Below are 22,707 nucleotides of genomic sequence, written 5' to 3'. Positions count from 1 at the left end.
TTTGTTTCTGAGCAAGTCTTGCAGTGGCAGCGATGTTGGAACTAAGATTTCAGTGGACATTGGAAATAATGCTTTAGTTTTCTTGATGCCATCAGCACTGCAGTAGGCAACTTTTTCTACCTCAGTGTAGTTTAGCTTGGCTCCGGACAGTGCTTCTGAGATAAAATAAATTGGCTTTTGAGTTTTGCCTGATTCTTTTTCCAGCTCGTGGACTAAGACTACGCTGACTACATGGTCGGAGGCCACCACATATAGCAATAGGTGGCTGTCCTGATTCTGGGACGGGAGACCACCAGTGAGTTTGCCAGATACTCTTTCAAGTTATGAAATGCCTCCTGACTGCTTGGACCCCCACTCAAAGTTGTTTCCGCCCCTTAGGGCTTGGAAGAAGGGGAGGCTGCTGTTCTGCTGATTTTGAGATGAATCTGTTGAGCGCTGCTATTCTTCCCGTCAGCTTTTGCACTTCTTTCTTGTTTTTGGGTTCTGCCATTGTCATTATTGCTCTAGTTTTGTCTGGGTTCGCTTTGATGCCTTTGCTGCTTATGATGTATCCGAGCATCTTCCCTTTTGTAACTCCAAATATACATTTTTCTGGGTTAAGGCTGGAGGCCAGCTGTCCTAAGGTTAGCGAAGGTCTCCTATAAGTCGGAGACATGATCAACCTTGTTCTTGCTCATGACCACAATTGTCATCGACGTAGGCTATGATGTTTCTATCTAGTTGTGAGCCCAAAACTTCCTTTGTCATTCTGGCAAAGGTTGCTCCGGCATTTTTTAGGCCCTCCAGGCATTCTGGTGTAGCAATATGCCCCGAATGGAGTGGTGAAACTTGTCTTGTCTTCGTCTTCTTTTTTCATCCAGATTTGGTGATACCCAGAGAAACAGTCGAGGAGAGAGAACCTTTGGCATCTGGCTACCCTATCGATGGAGGCATCTATTCTTGGTAATGGGAAAGGGTCTTTTTTGCAAGCTTTATTCAGATCTTGTGAAATCTATGCACATTCTCATTTTGCCATTCTTCTTTGGTACCAGTACTACGTTTGAAAGCCATTCTGAATACTTGACTTCCCTGATGACTTTTGCATCTAGCAACCTTTGCACCTCCGCCTTTGCTGCCAGGAATTCTGTCGTCCGACATTTTTCTCTGTTTCTGCTTTCTTGGCCTCATGTTTTCATTGATATCCAGTTCATCTTGTATGATGTCCCTGCTGACTCCCTATAGGTCAGAGGCTGACCTAGGCGAAGATGTCTTTGTTTCTTACTAGAGTTTTCCATGAGCTCTTCCTCCTCTGCTTTGCTCAACTCTGAGCTGATTGTTACTTTTCTGTCTGGTAACTCCTTTTCTAGAGGGGTCACCTTTGTCTCTTCTTGACCTACCATATCTATTTTTCCTCTGGGCATATCCGGAGGCTCTAGTTCTTTGTCTACCGACTCGACTACATTGATGTTTCTTTGGGCTCTATAGATTGCTTTTTCTATGTTTCTTGCTTCTTTCTAGCTGCCTCGGACTGTGATAATACCATGGAGCGCTGGTATTTTCATGCATAGGTAGGCCATATGCAGGCCTACGTTGAATTTAGTCGTGAATCCTCTGTCCAAGATGGCATTGTATGGGTAATACAGATCGACGACAGTCGAAGGTTATGTACTCAGTTCTAGCATTTGCTTGGGTTCCAAACGACACTGGGAGTGAGATTTTTCCTAATGCTTGTATCTGCTTGCCTCCGAATCCTATCAAAGGGGATTCAGAGGGCTATAGTTGATTTCTGCTTGAGCTTCATTTGGTCGAAGGTATTTGCGAAGATGATATCTGCTGAACTACCAGTGTCAATCAGTACTCTGCTTATCTCCCATGCTGCTATGTTGGTCTTGATTACCATTGCATCTGCTGTGAGGGTAGCTTTCTAGCTGGAGATCTTCTGTGAAGGTGATTGGGACTCTAGATTAATCTGTGTATTTTGCTGGGCCTTGGACTGCTACGTTGTTTACCAGCGGAGGTGATCCTTTTTTTGCTTTTTCGTTTGAAACTCCATTGATGATCCTCCGGCGACTGGTAGTATCATGCCTATTGTTGGTAGCTGGTCCATGGGGGTTGATTTGGTTTTCTGGGTTTGGCTCATTTTTTGGTGCTGGTGGTTGGTTGTGAGGTGGTGGTGGAGGCAGTTGCTACATGGGGTGCTGTTGCGGCGGAGGCTCGAACCTGATTTGGTTTTGTGGCGGTGGGTTTGTTTCGAGGTAGGTTATGTGGGGAGGTTTTGGGTTTATGTAGGTCAGGCTTGCCTCCGACCTAGTAGTTACCCGCCGAAGGCTACTACGAAGGCGCTGACCGCCATGCTGGTAGGAAGTTTGGGTAATAGGTAGAGGCCAGTGTGGAGGGATGTATTTGGGTTGTGTTTAGCGCTGGGTACATTAGGCTAGTATTGCTGGTAGCCAGTTGTGTAGGTGGTGCTGACCTCTCTTGCGCTCTGCTGTGTCGAAGGTTGTGTAGTCTATTTGTTCTTCATCCTTTCCTGTGTCTCTTTTGTCTTCGGACAATCTTTGGTGCTATGCCCTAGCGCTTTCTCCGTGAAAAACAGCAATATGGCCTGCGTTGTTTTTGCTTGTGGTTTTTGTTCCAGTTTTTGCCTTGGTAACCTTGCCGACCTTGGTTCCTGGTTTGGGTCTCTGGCCCTGCTGGCGCTGGCAGTTGCCCTTGTTCGGGGTAAGGTTGACCCTCGATATTGAGCACTTGCCCCTGGCCTGGTTTCTGATTTGATGCATTCTGGTTCGTATAGCTTTTCTAGGAGTTTTTGCTGCCGTTTTGCAGTCTGTTTTGACCCTGCTCCTCCAGCCTTTTTCGGAGGTCATTGTCTGATCTATAGTATTTCTCGAACTCAGTCATACAACTGCTATATGGAAGTTGGATTCTTTCTTGCTAGGTGTGCTACGAATGGCCCGATTCGGAGGCCTTTGATCGCTGCTTCGATGGCGATCTCGTCTGGGACGTCTGGTGCCTTCGCCTTTAGTTGCACGAATTTCTAGGAAGTAGTCGTGTAGTGTCTCTCCCTGCATTTGCTTGCACTAGAATAGATCTATGGAAGTCAGCAACAGTGCTATTAGCCCCTTGAAATTTGCCAATATCTTGTCCCGGAGGTTTTCCCAAGAATAGACCTGTGCTTGGTTTGAGCATAGAATACCAAGCCAACGCGTCGCCTTCGGCTGCAATGACAAATGACTTTGCCAAGACTGGCTGTCGTCTCCACTGGCGGAGGCTACTGCTGCCTCGTAACTCATAATAAACTGATGGAGGTCTGTCTTTCCGTTGAACTTTGGTAGTGTGATTGACTTGTACGTCGTTGGCCATGGTGACTGTTGTATGCCTTCAGAGAGTGGGGACTTGGGATCGATAGGCCTCCGCATCACCTGAGATGGCATCATGGTCGGGCTGATCACTGGCGGAGGCCCTTGTGGTATGGTTGCAGTTGGTGTTGCTGCAGAGGCTGGGATTGCGGAGGTTGACGCTGGTACTGCATGCTGCATACTTAGCATCTCAGCATGTAGGACTGCCAACTGCTGCCTTATTTCTGCTGCTTGTGCTGACGCTTGAGTAGCTTGCTGATTAGTTGCGAATGTTGCTGCCATTCTGTCCCTCTCTTATTGCGCTCTTTGCAACTGTGCTTGCAGCTGTTGCAGTTCTTGCTCAAGTGTTGTGCCTAAATTTGGTTGGGCCTCCAGATCTTGAATCTCTGGATCTTGGGGTTCCAGTGGTTGACCTTGGACATCTGCTCTGGTGTCATCCTCCGCTGGCGAGGTTGCGTAGGTGCTACGAGTGGTGTGCCTAGGCCTTCCTCTCTGACCCGTGGTCGTTGCTGCTCTGGTGGTGGTTTTTCTTTTCTCTGCCATCGTTGGTTTGCCTTGGCCAAACCACGGTGGGCGCCAATGTTGAGACTTGCGATCTCAGACAGTGTGGAGGAGGTAGAGGCCTCTGCCCGCCAAACGCTGACCTCGGGCGGAGGCTCGGGAAACAAGCACAACAAGTGGGCATGTAGGGAAATGGCACGCAAAACTAGGGTTTCATTAATTCATTTTCCAACCTCCCATACTGTTACAAGTATTCCCTATTTATAGGGCTCAACTACCACTTTTACAGAGTTTACAATAGTACCCTTCAACTGCTACAGTACATTCTTAGAATATTCCACTACTCGCCTTTTCTCTTGGGGGTAACCTTGTCATGCCGCCCTCAGGTACTGGGCCTGCGCGATCAGCCGGCCCATCAGGCCTCAGGATTCGGCGATGGGCCTTTGGGCCTCCGTCGACGGTCTCCGCCCGATCAGGCCTCAGGATTTGGCGAAGGGCCTTTAGGCCTTCGCCATCGGTCTCCGCCCCTAGGACGCCGAGGCCATAGACCCCCGACGCCCAGTATTGTCGTCCTCCTGCTTGGGTCTCTGCCCCTACGAGCAGAGGCCGAACCGGTGCGCCCGCACCGTCCACGAGCGCCTTCCTCTGGTTACCTGCACACACACGTAGGTAACGTTGGCACTTGATTAGCCTTGCAGCGGGGCGGCCTCCGCCCCCTCCGCCCGGAGACGCCTACGAGCTAACCGGGCGGAGGCTGCGCCAGGGTCACCAGCAGCGTCCTGCAAGCAGTCTGAGAAACCGTCATCTTTCTGGGTCTGGAGGCGTGGTAGCTGGGCCTTTGCTTAGGTAGTTGGTCGGAGACGTCTCTACGAACTGCTGGCCGCGTAGGTCTCTGCCACTCTCGGAGGTCGTGTTACAACAGTTTTTTCTGTTTAAACCGAAAACCGAAGTAAAAACCGACACCGAAGTTGTCGGTTTCCAGCTTTGAGGTAAACCGATCGGTTGCTGTCTCTTAGAAAACCGAATTTTTCATAAAATCGATTGCCCAGGCTGACCTATGAAACTCTTTATGAAGCTCACATTAAACTAGCCTTAGTGAATGTACAATCTACAATAAATAGTATCATACTCCAATATGTAATATAATGTCTATGAGAGTGGACCCGAATATAGGAATTTGTGACACAAATTAGGATAATCCTGTCAATACAAGATATATTTTCTTTGTTTTCTATTATAAATGATTTCACTATAGCGGAAAAATATTCTATGCGGCGTCTGATATTCTGCACGGCGTGTGATTAATGAGCCTGAAGCCAAAAGCAAAGATGTGTGTATAGACCGGCTGGACGCACGCCGTTTCCATCTTCTCTCCTGAGTTGCCTATCGTGGCTCCTGCAGGGAATAGACACAAGAATCTCTCGCAATCTATCGATCAGAGCCGGAAATAATCACCACTTCCAAGCTCCGGGCTGGTTAGGTGACGGCAATCATCAAGAGTAATAAGAGCACTGCCAGCCCAACCCGCCCCTCCTTGTGCAACAAGATGCAAGAACTCGATGCAACGCACTAGAGGCTCTTTGTGATCCCAAGTGATGCAATGGAGTGGATTGTGTTCTTTTGCTCCCAATGTGTTTGCTCAGCAGTTTGGGGGTTCAAGAGAGTGGCCACGGCTGACCAAGGGGGTATTTATAAACCTTACACCCGAAATAGAATCGTTACCCCGTGGAGCAAAATTCTGTGTGGGCAACGGACAGCGGCAGTGTGTCTCCAACGGTCGAATTTCTACTGCTATTTTCAACTAGCCGTTGGCCATCAGTGGCACCGGACAGCCGGTCGGGCACACTGGACGGCTTGTCCGGTGACCCTCACCCGTGACTTTCAAGTTTTCCTCACTTTATGAAAAAATAGGGCGGTGCACTAGACACCTGTCCACTGACCCCTTTTCACCTATTTCTAGTTTTCGCTGCTCTCTGGATTTTTAGGACGGAGCGCCGGACGCCCTGTCCGATGGCACCGGGCAGCTGGTCCAGTGCCCTGTCCAGTGTACACGGGACGGCACTGTGCTAGCCCGAGACACGAACACGCTGCAGCAGCTCTGGGACCTGTCCATGCCCACCGGACAAGCAGTCTGGTGCCACCCAGATGGCAGCACTAAGAGCCTGAAAACACCTTTGCAAGCGATGCTACCTTTTAAATATTTTCACAAACATATTTAGGGCCAAGTTCGCATTTCCAAAATATTTTTCATAAACATTTTTGCTTGCTCACCGTTGTGCACTAGTCCTCAATGCAATGCATAGTTTTCCAACACCAATTAGCACTAGATGACCGAGTTGTTCTAATAGAGCTCTCCTTTTAATAGTACGACCATGTATCCTAAACCCTATCACGCACTCTATTGCGTCTTGGCCAGCAAAATAAAATTCCTATTTATACCTTTACCTCGAGCCTATAGGATTTTGTTTTTCTCTTTCTTCTTTTTCAAAGTAGAGTACTTGATCATCATCACATGTGGCCATCTCCATCACTTAAGTGCCACCTAGCTCTACTTTGGTGTGAACCAACCTATCTCATGTCATTTAGAACAAATGGGTAGTTCACTTTAGGTTTCATCAATTATCCAAAATCAAACTAGGGCTTTCACCCGCGCCCTCTTCACTTTCTGCATGCACATGGGGACCGCTTACGCTTACGCTCGCTTCACGTGCTTGCTAATGAAAACACTTCCGAAATAAAGCATTTGTTGCAACATACATCTAAAACAAGTGAAACATTTGGGAACATACGTTTGCAACATATATGTATAGCCATTGCAACATATGTAACATCCAGAAAAAACACTTGCAACATACGTCTAAAACAGCTAAAATATTTGAAACATACACTTACAATATATGTGTATAGCCATTGCAACATATGGAACACCAGATCTACTTTTGCAAACATCCAAATAAAGGGCATGCTTGGTTGAAGCAATTGTTTGCCAAGCCAAAACATGGGCAAGTTCAAAAGATTTGGCATGCAATTGGTTTGGTGCCAAAACATTAGCAATCCCTTCAAAATTTTGGCAAGATAACAATTTCTCTCTCGTTGGTAGCAAATCGAGTACCAACATTGGTTGGCTTGCCAAAATATTGGCTTGTCATGATATTGGTATACCCATATTTTAATTTGTCTTGCCTTAATATTGGCATGGAAAAGATTGGTGTTCAACCAACATATATATGTGAAACATATGCAATATCCAGATAAATACACTTGCAATATATGTCTGAAAAACAGATGAGACATTTGGAACAAACGCTTGCAGCATACATGTATAACCATTGGATCATATGCAATATCATGATCTACTTTTGTAACATCTATATGAAACATTTGCAATATACTTCAGAAACATCTAAAACACTTGAAACATACGCTTGCAATATGTGCTTTCAAACGCAACATCTACTTGCTGCTTGGACGAATTGAGGCTCGTCGACGCGAAGCTCGATGTCGCGAAGTGGCACGTGCCAGGGGGCAAGGGTGGTGGATGCCAGCGGGCAGTCAGCTACACGTCTCCCAGCAACAGGGGCGGGCGGGTGCGGTCCCCATGGTGGAGGTGATAGCGTTGGGTGGCTACATTGCCCGCGGCGAGCGTCCCCCAGGCTGGAGAAGGTGAGTGGTGGGCAGGCGGCGTGGTGGAGTCGACCGCGACGGTCGCATGAGCGCGGTGAAGAAGGCCACGATGGACGTCCAGTTTTTTTAATGGAGATGCCGTGGGGAGCAGGCATATTGGGCTCCGTAGGCCTAGGAAGGGCGCCTGAGGAGTGCATTTCCGTTAGGATAATCCTGTCAATACAAGATACTTCCTCTGTCCTAAATTATAAGGCGTTTTGATATTTCTATATTCACTAGATGAGTGCCCGTGCGTTGCAACGGGTGCAACATAAATTGAATGAGATGTTTGTTAGCCAAGTCAAAATCAAGAATATATCAATTCAATTTTTCACATGTATTATAACATGATAATGTCTACAAACACATTCATTATCGTAATGAATCTGAAATAAAAGCTAGGCTTGAAGCTTGTTGTCTTAAAGTTACAACAAACATCAGTTGCCTCAAAGGCTAAAAATTTATTGCTAGGCATCGAATTGAATTTATCCATGCTCTGCCTTACCAAAACATGTATACTCGGACTTACAATATCCTAGTCCGCATGAGGCACGGTAATAATTCATTTTTTGGGAAAAAATATTTGTTGTCAACACGCAACGTGAAGGACGACGAACAAGATTTAGATCACCATCATGATCATTGCATGGTGATATTTGAATAAATTCCTTTCTCTTCTCATAATTCTCTTTCAGTTTTGTTCTATTTTATTTACTTGTCTTCCAATGTCTCCATGTGGTGATTATTTGCCTGCCTGTGATTCCGTGAGTTTTATTCTATTTTATTTACTTGCCTTCCAGTGTCTCTATGCGGTGATTATTTACCTGCCGGATATGGATCGCATGAGATGCGGTGATTATTTACCTGCCGGATATAGATCGCATGAGTGTTTTAGTCCTGCCGAGTATATGTTTTAGTTGTATATAGATATAGATATAGAATATAGATAGATAGATAACTTGTACTGTGTATCTGAATATAATATATATCTAGCTGCATAGAAAAAAAAGTCAAAAACTATGAATTTAGAAAATCCAAAACGTCTCAACGGAGGGAGTATATTTTCTTTGTTTCCTCTAAATGATTTGCAATATCAGCGGCATCTGATATTCTGCACGGCATGTGATTAATGAGCCTGGACCCAAAAGCAAGATGTGTGTATAGACCGACCGAACGCACGCCGTTTCCAGCTTGTCTCCTGAGTTCTGACGGCCTGTTTCACGGCTGTATACTAGACGTTAAATCCCTTCCCGTCTTCCTCGCAAATCCCCCTGCTCGACCAACCCCCATTTCCCAAAACCACTCCCACTGCCGTCGAGAAGAAGCGTCCACAACGAACCTAGGATTTCCCTCTCCCCGGCTCCCATGACGGTCGCCGTCGCGGGCGGCGCAGCCAAGGACTCGCCGCCGCCGGTTCCGGCGCTGGAGCGCCCCGACTGCGCCGCGGCCAAAGCGCTGACCTACCTATGCTTTGCCAGCATGTGGGTCGGCGGCGCGGGCGTGGCCGCCGCGGCCTTCATCGACTTGATCTCGGCAGGCGGCGCATATGGCATGGGCTTTTCGGTGTGCAGCGCGCTGCTCAAGCTCTCCGCCGATGCCGTCCTCTTCGGCGCGCTCCTCGCCCTCGTCGTCCTCCTGCTGCTACTGCGCGCCACCTTGCGATTGGTCGTCACGGATCTCAGAGTCGACATGGGGATGGGGATCAACAAGGTAACGCCACAGAAATTTATCAACTTGCTTTCGAATTTGTTGATCCTAATTAATCCTACCGGATTATTGTACTCGATTAACCAATACTGGCGAGTTTGACTGTATTGGAAATTTGGAATCCATGTGTCTGTGATCGCTGAAACTGTTTTATGTTTCATTGGCCTGCCTGACCACCTGGAAATGCTTGTCTTCATCAGATACCTCGAGAGTCAATGGGGAGCATGCTGGGTGACACTGCTGGGAGCATGCTCGCGTCTCTAGCTTTCCTCCTGCTCAGCCTTGTTGGTTGTTTGGTGCTGATCGCGCTGTCACCAGCCAAGGGATCTCTGACGGTGAGGATCAGTACAGCGGTCATTGACGTGGGGATACTGGGTTCCATGGTGCTTTCTTGCTTTGTCACCATACCCAGTATGGCACTTAAGCTGTGGAGGATGTCGCCGGAAGGCGATGCACCTGCTGACAACATCGTCTGAGGTCTCTGCACCCTTTACTCTCTGGCTATACTTTTGTTAATGTGGCTTAGTACCAGCTAGTACATATTTTCTATTGTCAACATGATGTTTTGTGTGCATCACTCTTAACTGCAAAACCCACCTGCACATCTAGCTTTTACGTGTTCGTGGACACTAGCATTGATCTATTTCTTGTGGTCAATTGGCCCAATGCAACAAGAAGCGTACCATCCCGAGAGAATGCAAAATGATCAAATCTTGTGTTATCTGTATTAGGAAGCATATAAATAACTGGTTAGGCACAGCCATCACCATGAACTTTTGTAACTGGGAAACTAGTTGGATTACCACATTAGTGTTTAATGTTTGCAAGTATCTCTGCTCAAAAGTCTGCTGTCTGTCATTGATAATTTTTCCATTGATGCCACTGTATAAAATTTATTTTGAAGGGGTGACCCTGTTCTCCACATAGCCGCTTGTTCATGTGTTCTCTCTGCAAATCTGCATACCCTGTTCTTTTTTAGTATACAAACTTATTTATTGCTGCTTTTCTATTTTAGTAAAAAGAACTAAAGTGTCAATTCAATTGTGTGAATAAGTAAATATGTGAGTAAGCAGGATCAACTTTACCCACTTAGTTAGTTCTCTACTTGTGTGTGCTACTGTGCCACTGCATTTTGGTTAAAGCGACTTTTAAAGCATGTTTCATTAGTTGTTTTGATGAGACCATCTCATCATTCAGAATTTTTTTTTCCTGCTGCTTGTATTTCCCTCAACTATCAATGATGACCTATTGCACAAATACAAATTATACTAGGTGAAATAGTTTCATAGCATGGATGATTAAAAACAAATTGCATGTGGTTGGTGGTACACTCTGGCATTTAAGGTTCATATTAGTAGCTGTAAGTTTTAATTAAAACATCCTTTGAACAGCTACAATTGCAACAGTAAGAAATTGAATGATTTGATATATGCATGTTATCTGTTATTAAGTTGAGATACAAGAACTGTGCTGACCAACATGTACTCTGTTTGATTAACAGACAATGGCGCTTAGGAGAAATGGCATCGAAGAATGCTTAAGTGGCTGCGACACATGAGCCTGAAAGTTCTCAAAGTTTATGGTTATACTCAAATAATTAGAGTAGACATGTTACTGGGGCTACATGATTCTGATTCCCTATAGCTATGAACTACACTACCAAGTTGTGTTTCTAAGATGATACCCAGTGCATGCCTGTGCAACTTCCTCTTGCAAAATTCAACGGCGCGCTGTATATATATTGCCAGAATTCGTATCCTGAGCCTGAGATTGTTAATGTTGAATATGGTCACTGTGGTGGCTTTACCCTATCCGGACAGAAGTGATCCCATATACATTTATTTCTTGATGAATTATTATGGAATCTCCTTTGTTTCCTCCGTTTCATGTTGTTGGGCATGTATGTATATTAGGCACCAAAAGAAATTCCACTATATTACAGAACGGAGGGAGTATACAAGAAGATAAGCAATAATAGAGTGAGATGCTAGATTTTTTTCCCCTAATCCTACATGGTGTCAGAGCAAAGCAAGTGGTGGCAATGGCGGTGGTGGCCAAGCGGTTGTGGTGCGGCCGCCCGCCGATGCACAAAAAGAGAAGAGTAGCATTGCTGGCAGAGGTGTGAAACGAGCGAGGTGGGCGAACCAATCATGGCAGTGGGGAGCGCTGGTGAAGTACGGTGGTGAGCTCCTGAATGTATGTTGTGGGGGCCGTGGCGTTCTAGATCCTGTGGATTCGAGGCGGTGTGGTCTGCGCACGGGAAGCAGGCTTGTGAGGAACCGAGCGATACTTGAGAAGTTGAGTGGAGTGATTGTTATATTGACATGGTGCAGAATTGGTAAGTCACTGGCGTCGACGACTATGCTGGGTGAGAGCAAAGAAGTAGGGGAAAGCAGGCACACACAGGTGCTGTTGCGGCTGTGCGCGTGGAGAAGGCGTGGCGAGCAGTCGTAGATACGTGATTGGAGTGCGCTGCAGTAAAATGATGTACGTATCGATTGCAGCAGAAGCAGCTTGAGCAGCTCTCAATATCGACGTGCTGGGTTTCGCTTTAGCGTTGTCTCTGTAAGGAGGCCAGGTGCCTGCATATCTAAAGTTTGTGGACAGATCACAATTCTTAACATGTCTCCATCTATTTAAGTAACTACTAGTTGATTGGCGCGTGATTCCGCGCGCTCGCGCGGTAGCATGTTCAGAGGTTATACAGGTCTATTGAAATATATTACAGGGATAAGTATTTTATTGTGGAAAAGCTATACACGGTAGCTGATCTCTAAGCCGGTGTACACAAATAGTTGTCTTCGGTGGTAGTAGCGCTGCTGATGTGTGGTGGTGCTGGTGAAGGTCTGGTGATAGGCGATGCATGATGGTGCCGATGTAAATAGGAAGTTCTCTTAGCAAGCTGTGATCAGTGGGTACGTTAAATTATTGATGAATGGCTGCCAATACTGAAACGCAAAAAATAGGACTCAGTACTATTATTTGTTTGCAAACTAAATTGAAGAATAATGTGTGTACGGTAAACCTAGATTGTAATAAAATATCATATCATGGTGAAATCATGTTAACAGTGGGTAAAGCTAGGCATAGTTAAATGTACCTATTATCCTAAACTCAGTTGATATATATTCCTCTTAAATCTAAAAAATAGAACACAAGGAAAAACGTTGAATCTAAAAAAATATAGGAATCGAATCCTAACACGGATCATGATACATTTCTCAATCTCTTATTGGATGAGGCAGTCAAAGAATTGTGACATGGTATGTTTGTGGAAGAACCATTGAAAAACTCAAATTGGCAGAGCACTTGTCCATGAAAAGGATCATGGCGCTATATGTAAGATTAATAAAAAGAAATGAGCATGTACTATGAGAACCTAACATCAAAGAAACAGGATACCTTAGAATGAGCTACAAATATCATCAACCCGAGATCCTGATAAGGGAAAGAACCTGCATATCAGCAGCCATGAATAGGATCAGGCCACTATATTTAGTCTAGGGAACACAGTTGTTAATGCACCATTTAATGGTACAAAATTGATGGAAATGCATACCGCTTTTTATCTGTACAGGTACCTTTAGTTACCTAATAGAAAGCAGAGGTAGAACCATAATGCAATTATTCCATAGAAGCACACACACGTTTCATTTAAGGACTTTTCAATTTGATACCGACAAAACCTCCAGCACCACCGTGCTCTAAAAAAACTACACCCTGAATTCTCTTTAGCCCCAACGTATTAAAGGCATATAATAATCAATGGAGGATATGACAGCTGTAGCATTAGGAGGGAAGACATTCAGAGATCTAAAAAAAAGATTCATAGATACCTGAGGTCTCCATCAGCTTCCTGACTGCCTCTTGTTTCTCTGAAAAAATAGAGTGTACCACCATGTTAACAAATTACTAGAAGCAAGATACAAGGCGCGCGCGAGGAAACAAAGCTTTTAGGCTAGCGTTACAGGGGCTGTATGAGGAAGGAATACGTAAAAGTTTGTTGCTACATTTTTTTATGCGAACAGTATAGTCTGTGCGCCCAGATAGGTGACCATTGAGGTTTCATGAGTGGGTTCTGTGTGAAGTGAAACAATTTGCGAGATAATTCACATGAACATTACAGTCAAGGTTCATAGTTCTAATTATACATAGGCCGCGCCCCCACGCGCGAGCGCAAATGAATATCTTTAGGTTTATAAGATACAGTCAGTTGCAATTATATTGTACTATATAAATTGCAAATCAACTTCCAGATAGAAGATGCACCTCAGCAGATATTGTCATTCAAAGACACTGTGCAATAGGTTACAATTTCCTAACACTTGAACCAGCAGATCGGAACAGTGATCCAAGTGTTTAACGTAAAGTACAGGTTCATGATGCTAAAAAGAAGCAGCAAATTCAGCTTGCAGCAAAAAAAAACTCCGAAAAGCCATTTAGGTTATTAACAGCAGCAACTTTCTTGAATGGGTCAGTCTATTGACTGCAAAGCAGTTTAGAGAATCATAGTTGTGGCAAAGGTCACACACATATAGCAGCTCAAAAGGTAATGAGAGTTTCTCATGCCAATAACGCATTGAGGTTGTTCTCCAAAGTACAGTACGGCAGCTTTGCAAATAATTCTGCTTGTGTCTCCATTATTTTTACTGCGAAGGGAGAAACAAGCCATCTTAGTGCAACACAGCTGCACGACTGAGCTGTTGTTGTAGGTCTTTTAGAAACATGGTTACCTGTTGTGCAGGGACCTGCTGTGGTGGCTGTTGCTTGTAATTTCCATCTCCTGGATATCTTGTGTAAGCGTACATGGCAGGATCTTGAGGGGGCCGAGCATAAAGTCATGGATCAAAATAGCTACCATTCCACTGTGTCAGCTCTTAGGAAGGGTGGAACATAATTTCATCAAAGGGGATGTCAACTCAAGCACTAATTAAAGGGCACACAAATTAGAGGTAAAAACTTATGTGTGAGTGTACGATCCCATGCCTCCATTTAGCACCCTTACTGTCTCCTCAACTGTTGTCCTGAAGAAGCAGTTTTATTAAGCAAGATAAAATCCATCAGTTTTATTAAGCAAGATAAGATCCATACAATAGTATTTGTTTGCGAAAGTTGTGGAAGTATTTTTTTCAGGTATACTAAGCAATTGTTCCGGATATACAATAAATTTCATGTAATATGTAAATTAAGCAATTGTGCAAGTAGACAAGATAGCTACTTTGAAAGGCACAAACTGAGACTATAAGCAAGGGTACCATCCTACTGATTTTGCATAGTAGCTAATCAGGTATAACAAATAGATTTCAGGCTTATTAATTATGCCCAAGCATGAGATGTAAACTCGTGGTCTTTTTTGCAATAAAAAATAGCTACAAAATTCCTACTGTAAATGGATAGCAAGGCAGCTGCAAACCTGTAAATAAACCAGGCGAAGTTTGCTGTAGAATAGAGCTTTGCTTGTGGCAGCCTACATAATAATTGCTGAAAAAATCATTTAATGGGGTAGTTGATCCATAGGACATCATGTAATGGAATAGAAATTCGCTTATAGCAGTCTATAGAAGCAAATGAGCTCACCAGTTCACTTTCTAATCTAGTTGCTCCACAGGACCTTAGTTGAAGTTGTTTCAGACCTGCAAGAAAGTAGACAGAGATGAATAGAAATAGATACATCAATAGATACATCATCAGGTTTGGGGTGTGGTCAGTAATAGAATGACCAACAAATCATGTGAAGACATCACTTTTCAGTCATAGGATTGTGAAAACAGAATTGATTTTAAAATGGCTCCCTCAATATTCTTGGACCAGTTTCGCTGTACAAATACGCTGCAAGTAGAACACCTAGCAAATCCGAACCCCATTAGCAAAATATTTTGTACTGGCTCTCATTATTAAGTGGACCATTTTTTCATATACTATTTATACCTAGACATTGTCAACCAATGTCGTTGCATATACATGAGAACAATGGGAGATGACAACACTAAACTTTAAAAACACTGATTTGAAGACATCAGCTTTAATGTGGTAACAAACTTATTATTTTCGAACAGAGCAACGACAGGCATCATATACCAGCTGAAGGCTTCTTCTATGTCTGAATGGACTATTAATGATGCACAAACCCGAAATCATTCTTTTGTAATTTCCATCCAACTTTGGCCATGACGAAAAATTAAGTTAATTGTGAGCAACCTAAATCATGCATTGAATCCTTGCTGCTGCTGAACTAAAAAAAATTGAATTATGGTTTTTAACCGTTACAGTATCAGTCATTAAGAAAACTCTATATTTCGAATCTGATAAAGATCTGACATCATGTTTGTTGGCTCAGCAATGAACTGGATAAGCAGGAAATCTAACTGAACAAAAAAAGGCTAAAAAATAGGTAGAAGTAATTAAGTGAGTTTAATTTCTAACAAATCCACATAGAAATAATTGAGGAATTTGTAATGGATTTTACCAAGCACCAACTGGCCATGGACAGTCAAATCACTAAATTTCATTGATCCGTTCTATTCTATCTCAACAACTAAACGCATTTAAGATCTGAGACCATTGCTTTATAAAGGAATCAAGCTTTGACATCATTGCATATAAAATAATTGTACTCTAAAAATAGAGCACCATTATTCGGAGGTAGCATCGTACCTTCTATGGAGCAGGGGACCGTACGAAACATGGCAACGTTAGTGTTTATACACTGGGCTTCAACAAATAAAGCAAAATTCTGAAACAATATGATTCATTTTGCAAATCAGGAGATAGGAGAATTTACATAAGAATCCATTCAGCTGGTTTCTAATCTGATTGCAGTGGACAGAATGTGCAAACACTTCACAAGCAGAGTCACAAGAACTGACCAAAATGATATCTCAAAAATTAGCCGAACCCCTCCTCTTTCTTCAGGACCTCAGGAGGCCGAACCGGCAATTGGACAATATATAGCTAGGGTTAGTGCATATAGCATGATTAACAATACAGGTATTTAGCAAAGGTTAACCAATATACATGTCTATCAGCATGACTAAAAGCACAAGCGGTAGGTATCATTGTAGTAAGTGAACCTTACACCATCATGGTAGAACCGAGGTCTGAAAGATTGGTAAGCCCAAGATGCGATGATAAATGTTAGGCACTGGCAAATTTGATGTGATTGTCATCAAACCAGTTCAGTTGTGATGGTGAACTGAATCATCAAAGAGGTAGAAGTGTGTACTGGCGGTCTAAGCCATGGTTCAAACAAGGAATTTGTGCAAAAGAAAATGGAAAAGGAAATGTATAAATATTGGCTTGCCAACCTCTTTTGGGAGGGGATAATTATATATAATAAGTAAGTAGGCAATCATACACTGGTATTAGAAACTATAATAAATTAGCAGGCAATCATGTAATGATATTGATATTAATTCTTAACATAATAAATTTCTGCAATTACTTGAGCAAAATGCTCAAATAATATAGTGACTGCTACCTAGAACACTACCTTTAAGAGTTTTTTTTTTCCAGAGCAGCAACCCTACGTATAATAAAAATAATTACGTACCCAGAAAAAATGAATTAAAGGGATCAGAGGCATAATCAAATAAAAATCTTAGGGAGGAAGAAATAGAACAGAGCATTGTATTTACAGAGCTGTTTTCCATTTACAGATGTATGGATATGGAAAACAAATATGGAGATGGGGATGGGGATTAATGGGAACAATCAGGTGATCAAATTTACGGAAAGAACAACATATTTTGGCAATCGAAGACACACATGTGTTCCCATTGCAAGAAAATGAATGGATCTGTTATGGACAATATATAGTGTGCAGCTTTCCCATTTAAAAAGAACAATGAATTTAGTGGAATCAGGTGGAATAAGTTCATGTTCATTAGGTTAATCTAAAATGACTTATCGGAGTGTCATTGCTTTGATGGATAGCCAAAAAAAACTGAATCTAATATGAAGAAAGCTACAGACTATATAGTAGTGTCTCAATCTACATGCATGATAGTCTCAAATTTGGATCTGGAGCGCATGACCTAGAGCAAGCATAGAAAGAAAATGAGTGTGCAGGGATAAAAATTGGAGAGTACCTGTACCCCCTATTGTTGCAGTCTGCTATCAGTCCAAAGGATTGCAAGAGGATCGATAGTTACCTCAGAAAGGATAAGGTGAAGACGCAAAGTGGATACATTGGCCCATGGTGTTTGAAGAGCAATACTCTGAGGCACCCAGCTAGTTTATAGAGGTTGTGAATGCATCCATTCAGTGCAGCATTCTGTTATGTATTCACAAATTAAATTGCAGCCTGTAAAATCAAAGAGAAGCCAAGCAAAATAATGAGAAAAGCACCCAAAATCTGTAAGGACAAATTCGACACGAACATACTGAAAGTTTGGCTGTGCAGGAAACATACATTAAGCACCCAATGATTGGAAGAAGTAACATATGCATGCCTGAACGCAGCGAGCATGAGAACAAAGTAATGCTCCAGTTCAAATCAAGTAGACTAAGTTGGAACTATTGAAGATGTAGTTGTAAGGAATATATATAGTTTTTTTTTCTACTTGTAACCACAAAGACGTAGTTCTAAATAAATAGCAATAATTGTCCAGAATATATCAAAAATAGAGTATGGAAAAAATTGATGCATGTGTTTGTTGCACTCATATCACTATTAGAAATTAACACATTCCTTTTTAAGCAAATATGGCTATATATCTCTTTAGCGGTAAAAACATGCATGTATGAAGTGGTGGTCTGTGAACATATGTAAACTGAAACTTCGAAGAACGCACCGTACGAATCTAACATGTTCATAGGAGTGCACCGTATTCATAGCAGCAAAAACCTGAGGATAGGAAAGCGATGGTATAATTCTTCACTATTTGCTATTCAGGACCATTGTCATCTAGCGATATGTATTCTCTGTTTAGCACAGCATGTGAGAAAACCTTACATAACAACAGATAATACGACGACTGGGTGAAAATGAACCCAAAACTAATCATAAATCCAAAACTATATCAAATTAGTAACCCTGATGTAGCAGGAAAAAATCAATTGCACAGAGCTGCACAAATGAATAGGATCAAACTCAGGCTATTTTTTTTGACAAAGCATTTATATAACAGCGTCACAGAATGTGTAAGTGCATTATTGCTGATCTCTGCTAGGAGAAAACTAATTAGTAGATCAGTCTACTCTTCATAAGCATGGATAAATAAATTTGTTATAGCCCATGCTAACCATATATTCTAAAAAATTTGTATCATATGCGGAGAACTTTTAGCTCACCCAAAAATATTAGGCTTGACACACCAACAGGAAAATAGAACTTTCACTGAGACGACAACACAACAATAGATGTGGCCAATTTCATTGAATGAAACTGAAGGCTATATAAAATCAAGTCAATACTGCAAATCAGTTACATGTGTAGATCATCAAACCCTTAGATGGTTAGGCATGTGTGTCTAGCTCCATGCGTGCACCACGGGCCTGAAGCATCTCTTGCTCATTCACCTGCACAAAGGAGAAGATGGAATGAAGGAGGAACTGGAGGAGGCACATAAAGCACAGGCACAACCATAAAGGCGAAAAAACAGGGTGCAAGGCAATGGCCCCAGATAATATCATGAAGGAAACCTTTACAAATTTTAGAGGCCTCAGAAATATATGAACCATCATTTAACCATGATCATGGGCACAGGCACAACCACAAAGGCGAAAAACAGGGTGCAAGGCAAAGGCCGCAGATAATATGATGAAGGAAACCTTGGCAAACTGTAGCGGCCTAACAAATCTATGAATCATCATTTAACCATGATCCTGGAGTATGAAGGCACGAAAGTAAATGGAAAATGGCAAGTCTCTCACAGGATCTTGATGGGCAAGGTGTACCAATCAGGAAAGCAGGTGGTGACATGTCGCTGAAGCGGTCCAATGAAAGAATTCTAGGAGACGTGGATGGGCTGGCCGCCGAGTTCATTTTCATCACAGGCCATACGGGGAAAAAATATTTCCATCACGTGCATAGAGCACCAGGCTAAAAACAGTAGCTTCAACATAAACGAAACAAAATATCTCAAATCCCAGGGAGGGCTTCGCATCTGTAAGGTTAAAGAAGAGTTCATTTTCATCACAGGCCATACAGCAAAAAAAAATCTTTCCATCACGTGCACCGAGCATCAGGGTAAAAATAGATGTATATATAAGCGAAAACAAATTCCAAGGACAGATAGCAGGTTTGATACACTGTAAGCAGGCAAACATCACAGCAGTAGGCATAGGCCAAACCCTAGAGAATGTATTCATGGCAATATGGTGAGAAATCATGGAGACAAAAGCAAAATTAGAGAATAAGAGGAAACGGGAACACCTGAGTGTGTTGCGTGCTAACCGCGGCACCGCCAAGGCCGACCAGCACATGGGGCGCCCACCATAGGAAGCCGCATCGGGAGAAGAGAGAGGGTGCGCAAAGGAGAGCGCACCGGCTGCTCCCAGCAGCGAGGCCCGGCCGACGGCGGCAACGAAGCTGGGGAGGCTCGACGCCGGCATGGGTAGGGGCGTGACGCCATGGCCGGCCGGTCTCGCCTCGCTCGCCGCTAGGGCCCATGGACGCGCGCGACGCAGATAAGCTGGCGCGGTCGGGGCCTGCTGCAGCGCTGGCACCCCAGGAGAGAGAGGGAGAGGGAGAGGAAGAGAGGAAGAGGAGGTACGCCGCAGCCGGCAGCGGCCGTGAAGAGGCAGCTAGGGTTTCGCGTGGAGGGCGCCGACGCCGCAGCCACCGCGCGATGATGAGGCCGAAGTCTGACCCGTCCAGCACGCCGCAACGCTGGAGGAGAGGGAAGGAGAGAGGGGAAGGGCGGCCGTGGGCGGCACCGCCGCCGCAGGTACCGCCGCGTCGGGTGCCGGGAGGAGCGACGGGGTGGGGAGGAGAGACGAGCGGATTGTTTTTTTTTTTTGCTGAGAAGGGAGGGGCCAATTTATTGGAACGGTAATGGTTTTGGGGCGACGCGGCCCATCTGGCCATCCGGGAGCCCCCCGCCGTTCGTAGCTGATCGGACGGACGAGGCTATTTTGGGCGACGTGGATGGCGCCCCTGCTGGAGGAGTTGGCCATCGTTGTTTGTTTTTAATATATGTAGTCCATCAACCCAACTACCGGCCTCATTAAATCTCACAAGGGCTAGGAATTTAGGAGACATAGGCCCTGTTTGGATACTCTAGCACAGCTAGAGGTTAGAGTTAGTTTCTAGCTCAGGACTAGCCCTGAACTAACTCTAGCCTAAGAGATGTTTGGATACCAGGGTTAAAATGATAATAAATGTGCTTTCCAAATCATTGGTGTGGGTGAAAGTAGAGATAAAACAGTGAACCCCACCTCAAATAGCCCCAACTAGCCCAAATAATCACCTCTTTGGGGAGATAGTTTTTTAGGGTGGGCTAGTTACAAATAACCCACTCTAACCCTCCTGTTTGGCTACTTTAGGGCTAGTTGAGCTCTAACTAGCCCAAACTAGCTCTAACCCATGGATCCAAACAGGGCCATAAGCATTGGTTATGTTTAATACATCTGACTGTTGAGGTTTCGACCTTAGAGAACACAGTCCCTCCTTTATTAATAATGGAACTTTTGGATAATCAATGTCAACTCGCAGAGGTATAACCTTTGTAGTTGTAGCTTCACAGAGAAAAAGTGACCTTCGGAATAGACTTGGAAGAAGCATCCTTAATTCGGGAAAGCCGATCACAAGATGAAGACCTGGAAGAGGGACATTATTGGAAACAAAGATGGGGGTGGTCACCTTCGCTAAGATCACTAAATATCTTCAACCAAAGGAGAAACTTCGTCACATGAAGACTTGAGATATGAAGACTAGTTGTACAAAGACTAATGAAGTCTCCATGAAGTCCTTCAATCACAACTATTGTAAATTGTAAACACGAGATGTAATTGTTTGTACGAATGACTGATGTAACCTCATCAAATATTGTATTCGACATGATGAATGTATTGCAAAGGTCAGGAGTAAAAAGGATATCTAGTGGTACGTTCGAAGATTCCCTCTCCTATAAATAACCCTGACATGTATAGAAATGGGCATGAAATGAATACACAATCGTCTTTAGTTCACTTTCTGTGTTCATCATTAGTTGAGTGTCTTTCACCAAAACCGACTAATAAAATTTACTTATATTAAATTATACATTTTTTATTTTCTAAGACAACAGACATAATAGATACCTATAAACTTACCAATTACTATGATGCCATGAACTTGATTTTTTTGTCGTATTTCCATGTTTTCTATGTATATCTATAGTTTTATTTCCTTTGAATGAAACCTTTATGCATCTTATTTAATATGTATTTAGTTGAAATCTTAGCTTAAATTGTGGTGGCTTAGTTGCAGTGTGTGTGTATGTGTGTGTGTATATGTATATATATATATGTGTGTGTGTGTGTGTGTGTCTATATATATTTTGATTTTTAAATTCTAATCTTATTAATTGCAATAGCTTTTTCATCTCAAGTCGAGTTGAAACTTGTGCGCTTATTGTATATTTTCTTAACTCTTCTTTTGTACTTTTTAAAAAGGGATAAGTCATTTTGGTTATCAAACTATCACTGGAGTTTGGTTGCGGTCACTGCAAAACTAGAAATCGTTGGACATTCAACTTTGTAAATTAGACATATTTTTCCATACCACCCCTTTGATGATGGTTTTCATCGCCACCACACTAGATCAACTTGCCTAGTCAACATGTTGACTTGAATTGGCCCAACCATCAAGCCCCCTGCACCTTATCCTCCACCAGTGCATCCCGTGAACCCATCAGCTAGTCCTGATCTATTGTGCGAGGATAGTGGCACACCACACGGCAGATGAAATGGTGCTCCAAGGAGGGGAACATCAGTGAATGGTGGAGGATCAGGAGGTTGAGAGCAATGTCATTTGAAATGGGTTTCTCTTCTCTTGGTGTTGGGTTAGTTGGATCAAGCACTGCAAAATCCTTCTCCACAACTTCCCACACTTTTCTATTGATTGATTTTAAATGTGTGCTCATCTTCCTCTTCCAATAATCATAGCACGTACCATCAAAGAACGGTGGATTTCCCCATATGGTTGATTTGAGCCATTTTAACACCATCGGTTGTTAAGCCTCAAATAAATGGTGACCACGCTCCGATACCACTTGAAAGTTCCTAAATAGCTAGAGAGGGGGTGAATAGCCTAATTAAAAAAATCTACAAATCACTAGAGCAAAATGTTAGACACAAATATGGCAATAAACAATTTTGCCCTAGCTCTACTTGAAAAGGCAAGCCACCTACCATAAACTAGTTGATGTAATCTCTATGTATGTCACACAAGCAATTAAACTAAGCACTAATTCTACAACTAGAAGAGCTAGCTAATAGACTAGTTACATCTAGTTGCAACTAGCAAGACTAGCAACAAGTTCTACACAATGTATGAACTAGGAATGTAAAGAGC

The 22,707-nt window shown here is 43.3% G+C and overlaps 1 protein-coding gene and 1 long non-coding RNA gene across 2 annotated transcripts; one reads left to right on the top strand and one right to left on the bottom strand.

Moving 5' to 3' along the window:
* Positions 1-8,759: 8,759 nt before the first annotated feature.
* LOC136502025 (uncharacterized) lies at positions 8,760-11,090 on the top strand. The gene is made up of 3 exons (XM_066497509.1): positions 8,760-9,212; positions 9,410-9,686; positions 10,711-11,090. The coding sequence occupies exons 1-2, from the start codon at positions 8,868-8,870 to the stop codon at positions 9,683-9,685; spliced, it is 621 nt and encodes a 206-aa protein (XP_066353606.1). The 5' UTR covers positions 8,760-8,867; the 3' UTR covers position 9,686; positions 10,711-11,090.
* Positions 11,091-13,814: 2,724 nt separating this feature from the next.
* On the bottom strand, positions 13,815-14,668 carry LOC136499058 (uncharacterized). The gene is made up of 3 exons (XR_010769882.1): positions 14,623-14,668; positions 13,943-14,233; positions 13,815-13,858 (listed from the first exon to the last, which is right to left on the bottom strand). It is a non-coding gene; the product is annotated as an uncharacterized lncRNA (long non-coding RNA).
* Positions 14,669-22,707: the final 8,039 nt, after the last annotated feature.

This window comes from Miscanthus floridulus, chromosome 13 (genome assembly GCF_019320115.1).
Source record: "Miscanthus floridulus cultivar M001 chromosome 13, ASM1932011v1, whole genome shotgun sequence".
Lineage (NCBI taxonomy): Eukaryota > Viridiplantae > Streptophyta > Magnoliopsida > Poales > Poaceae > Miscanthus > Miscanthus floridulus.
This window is presented reverse-complemented; position numbering and strand designations above follow the sequence as displayed.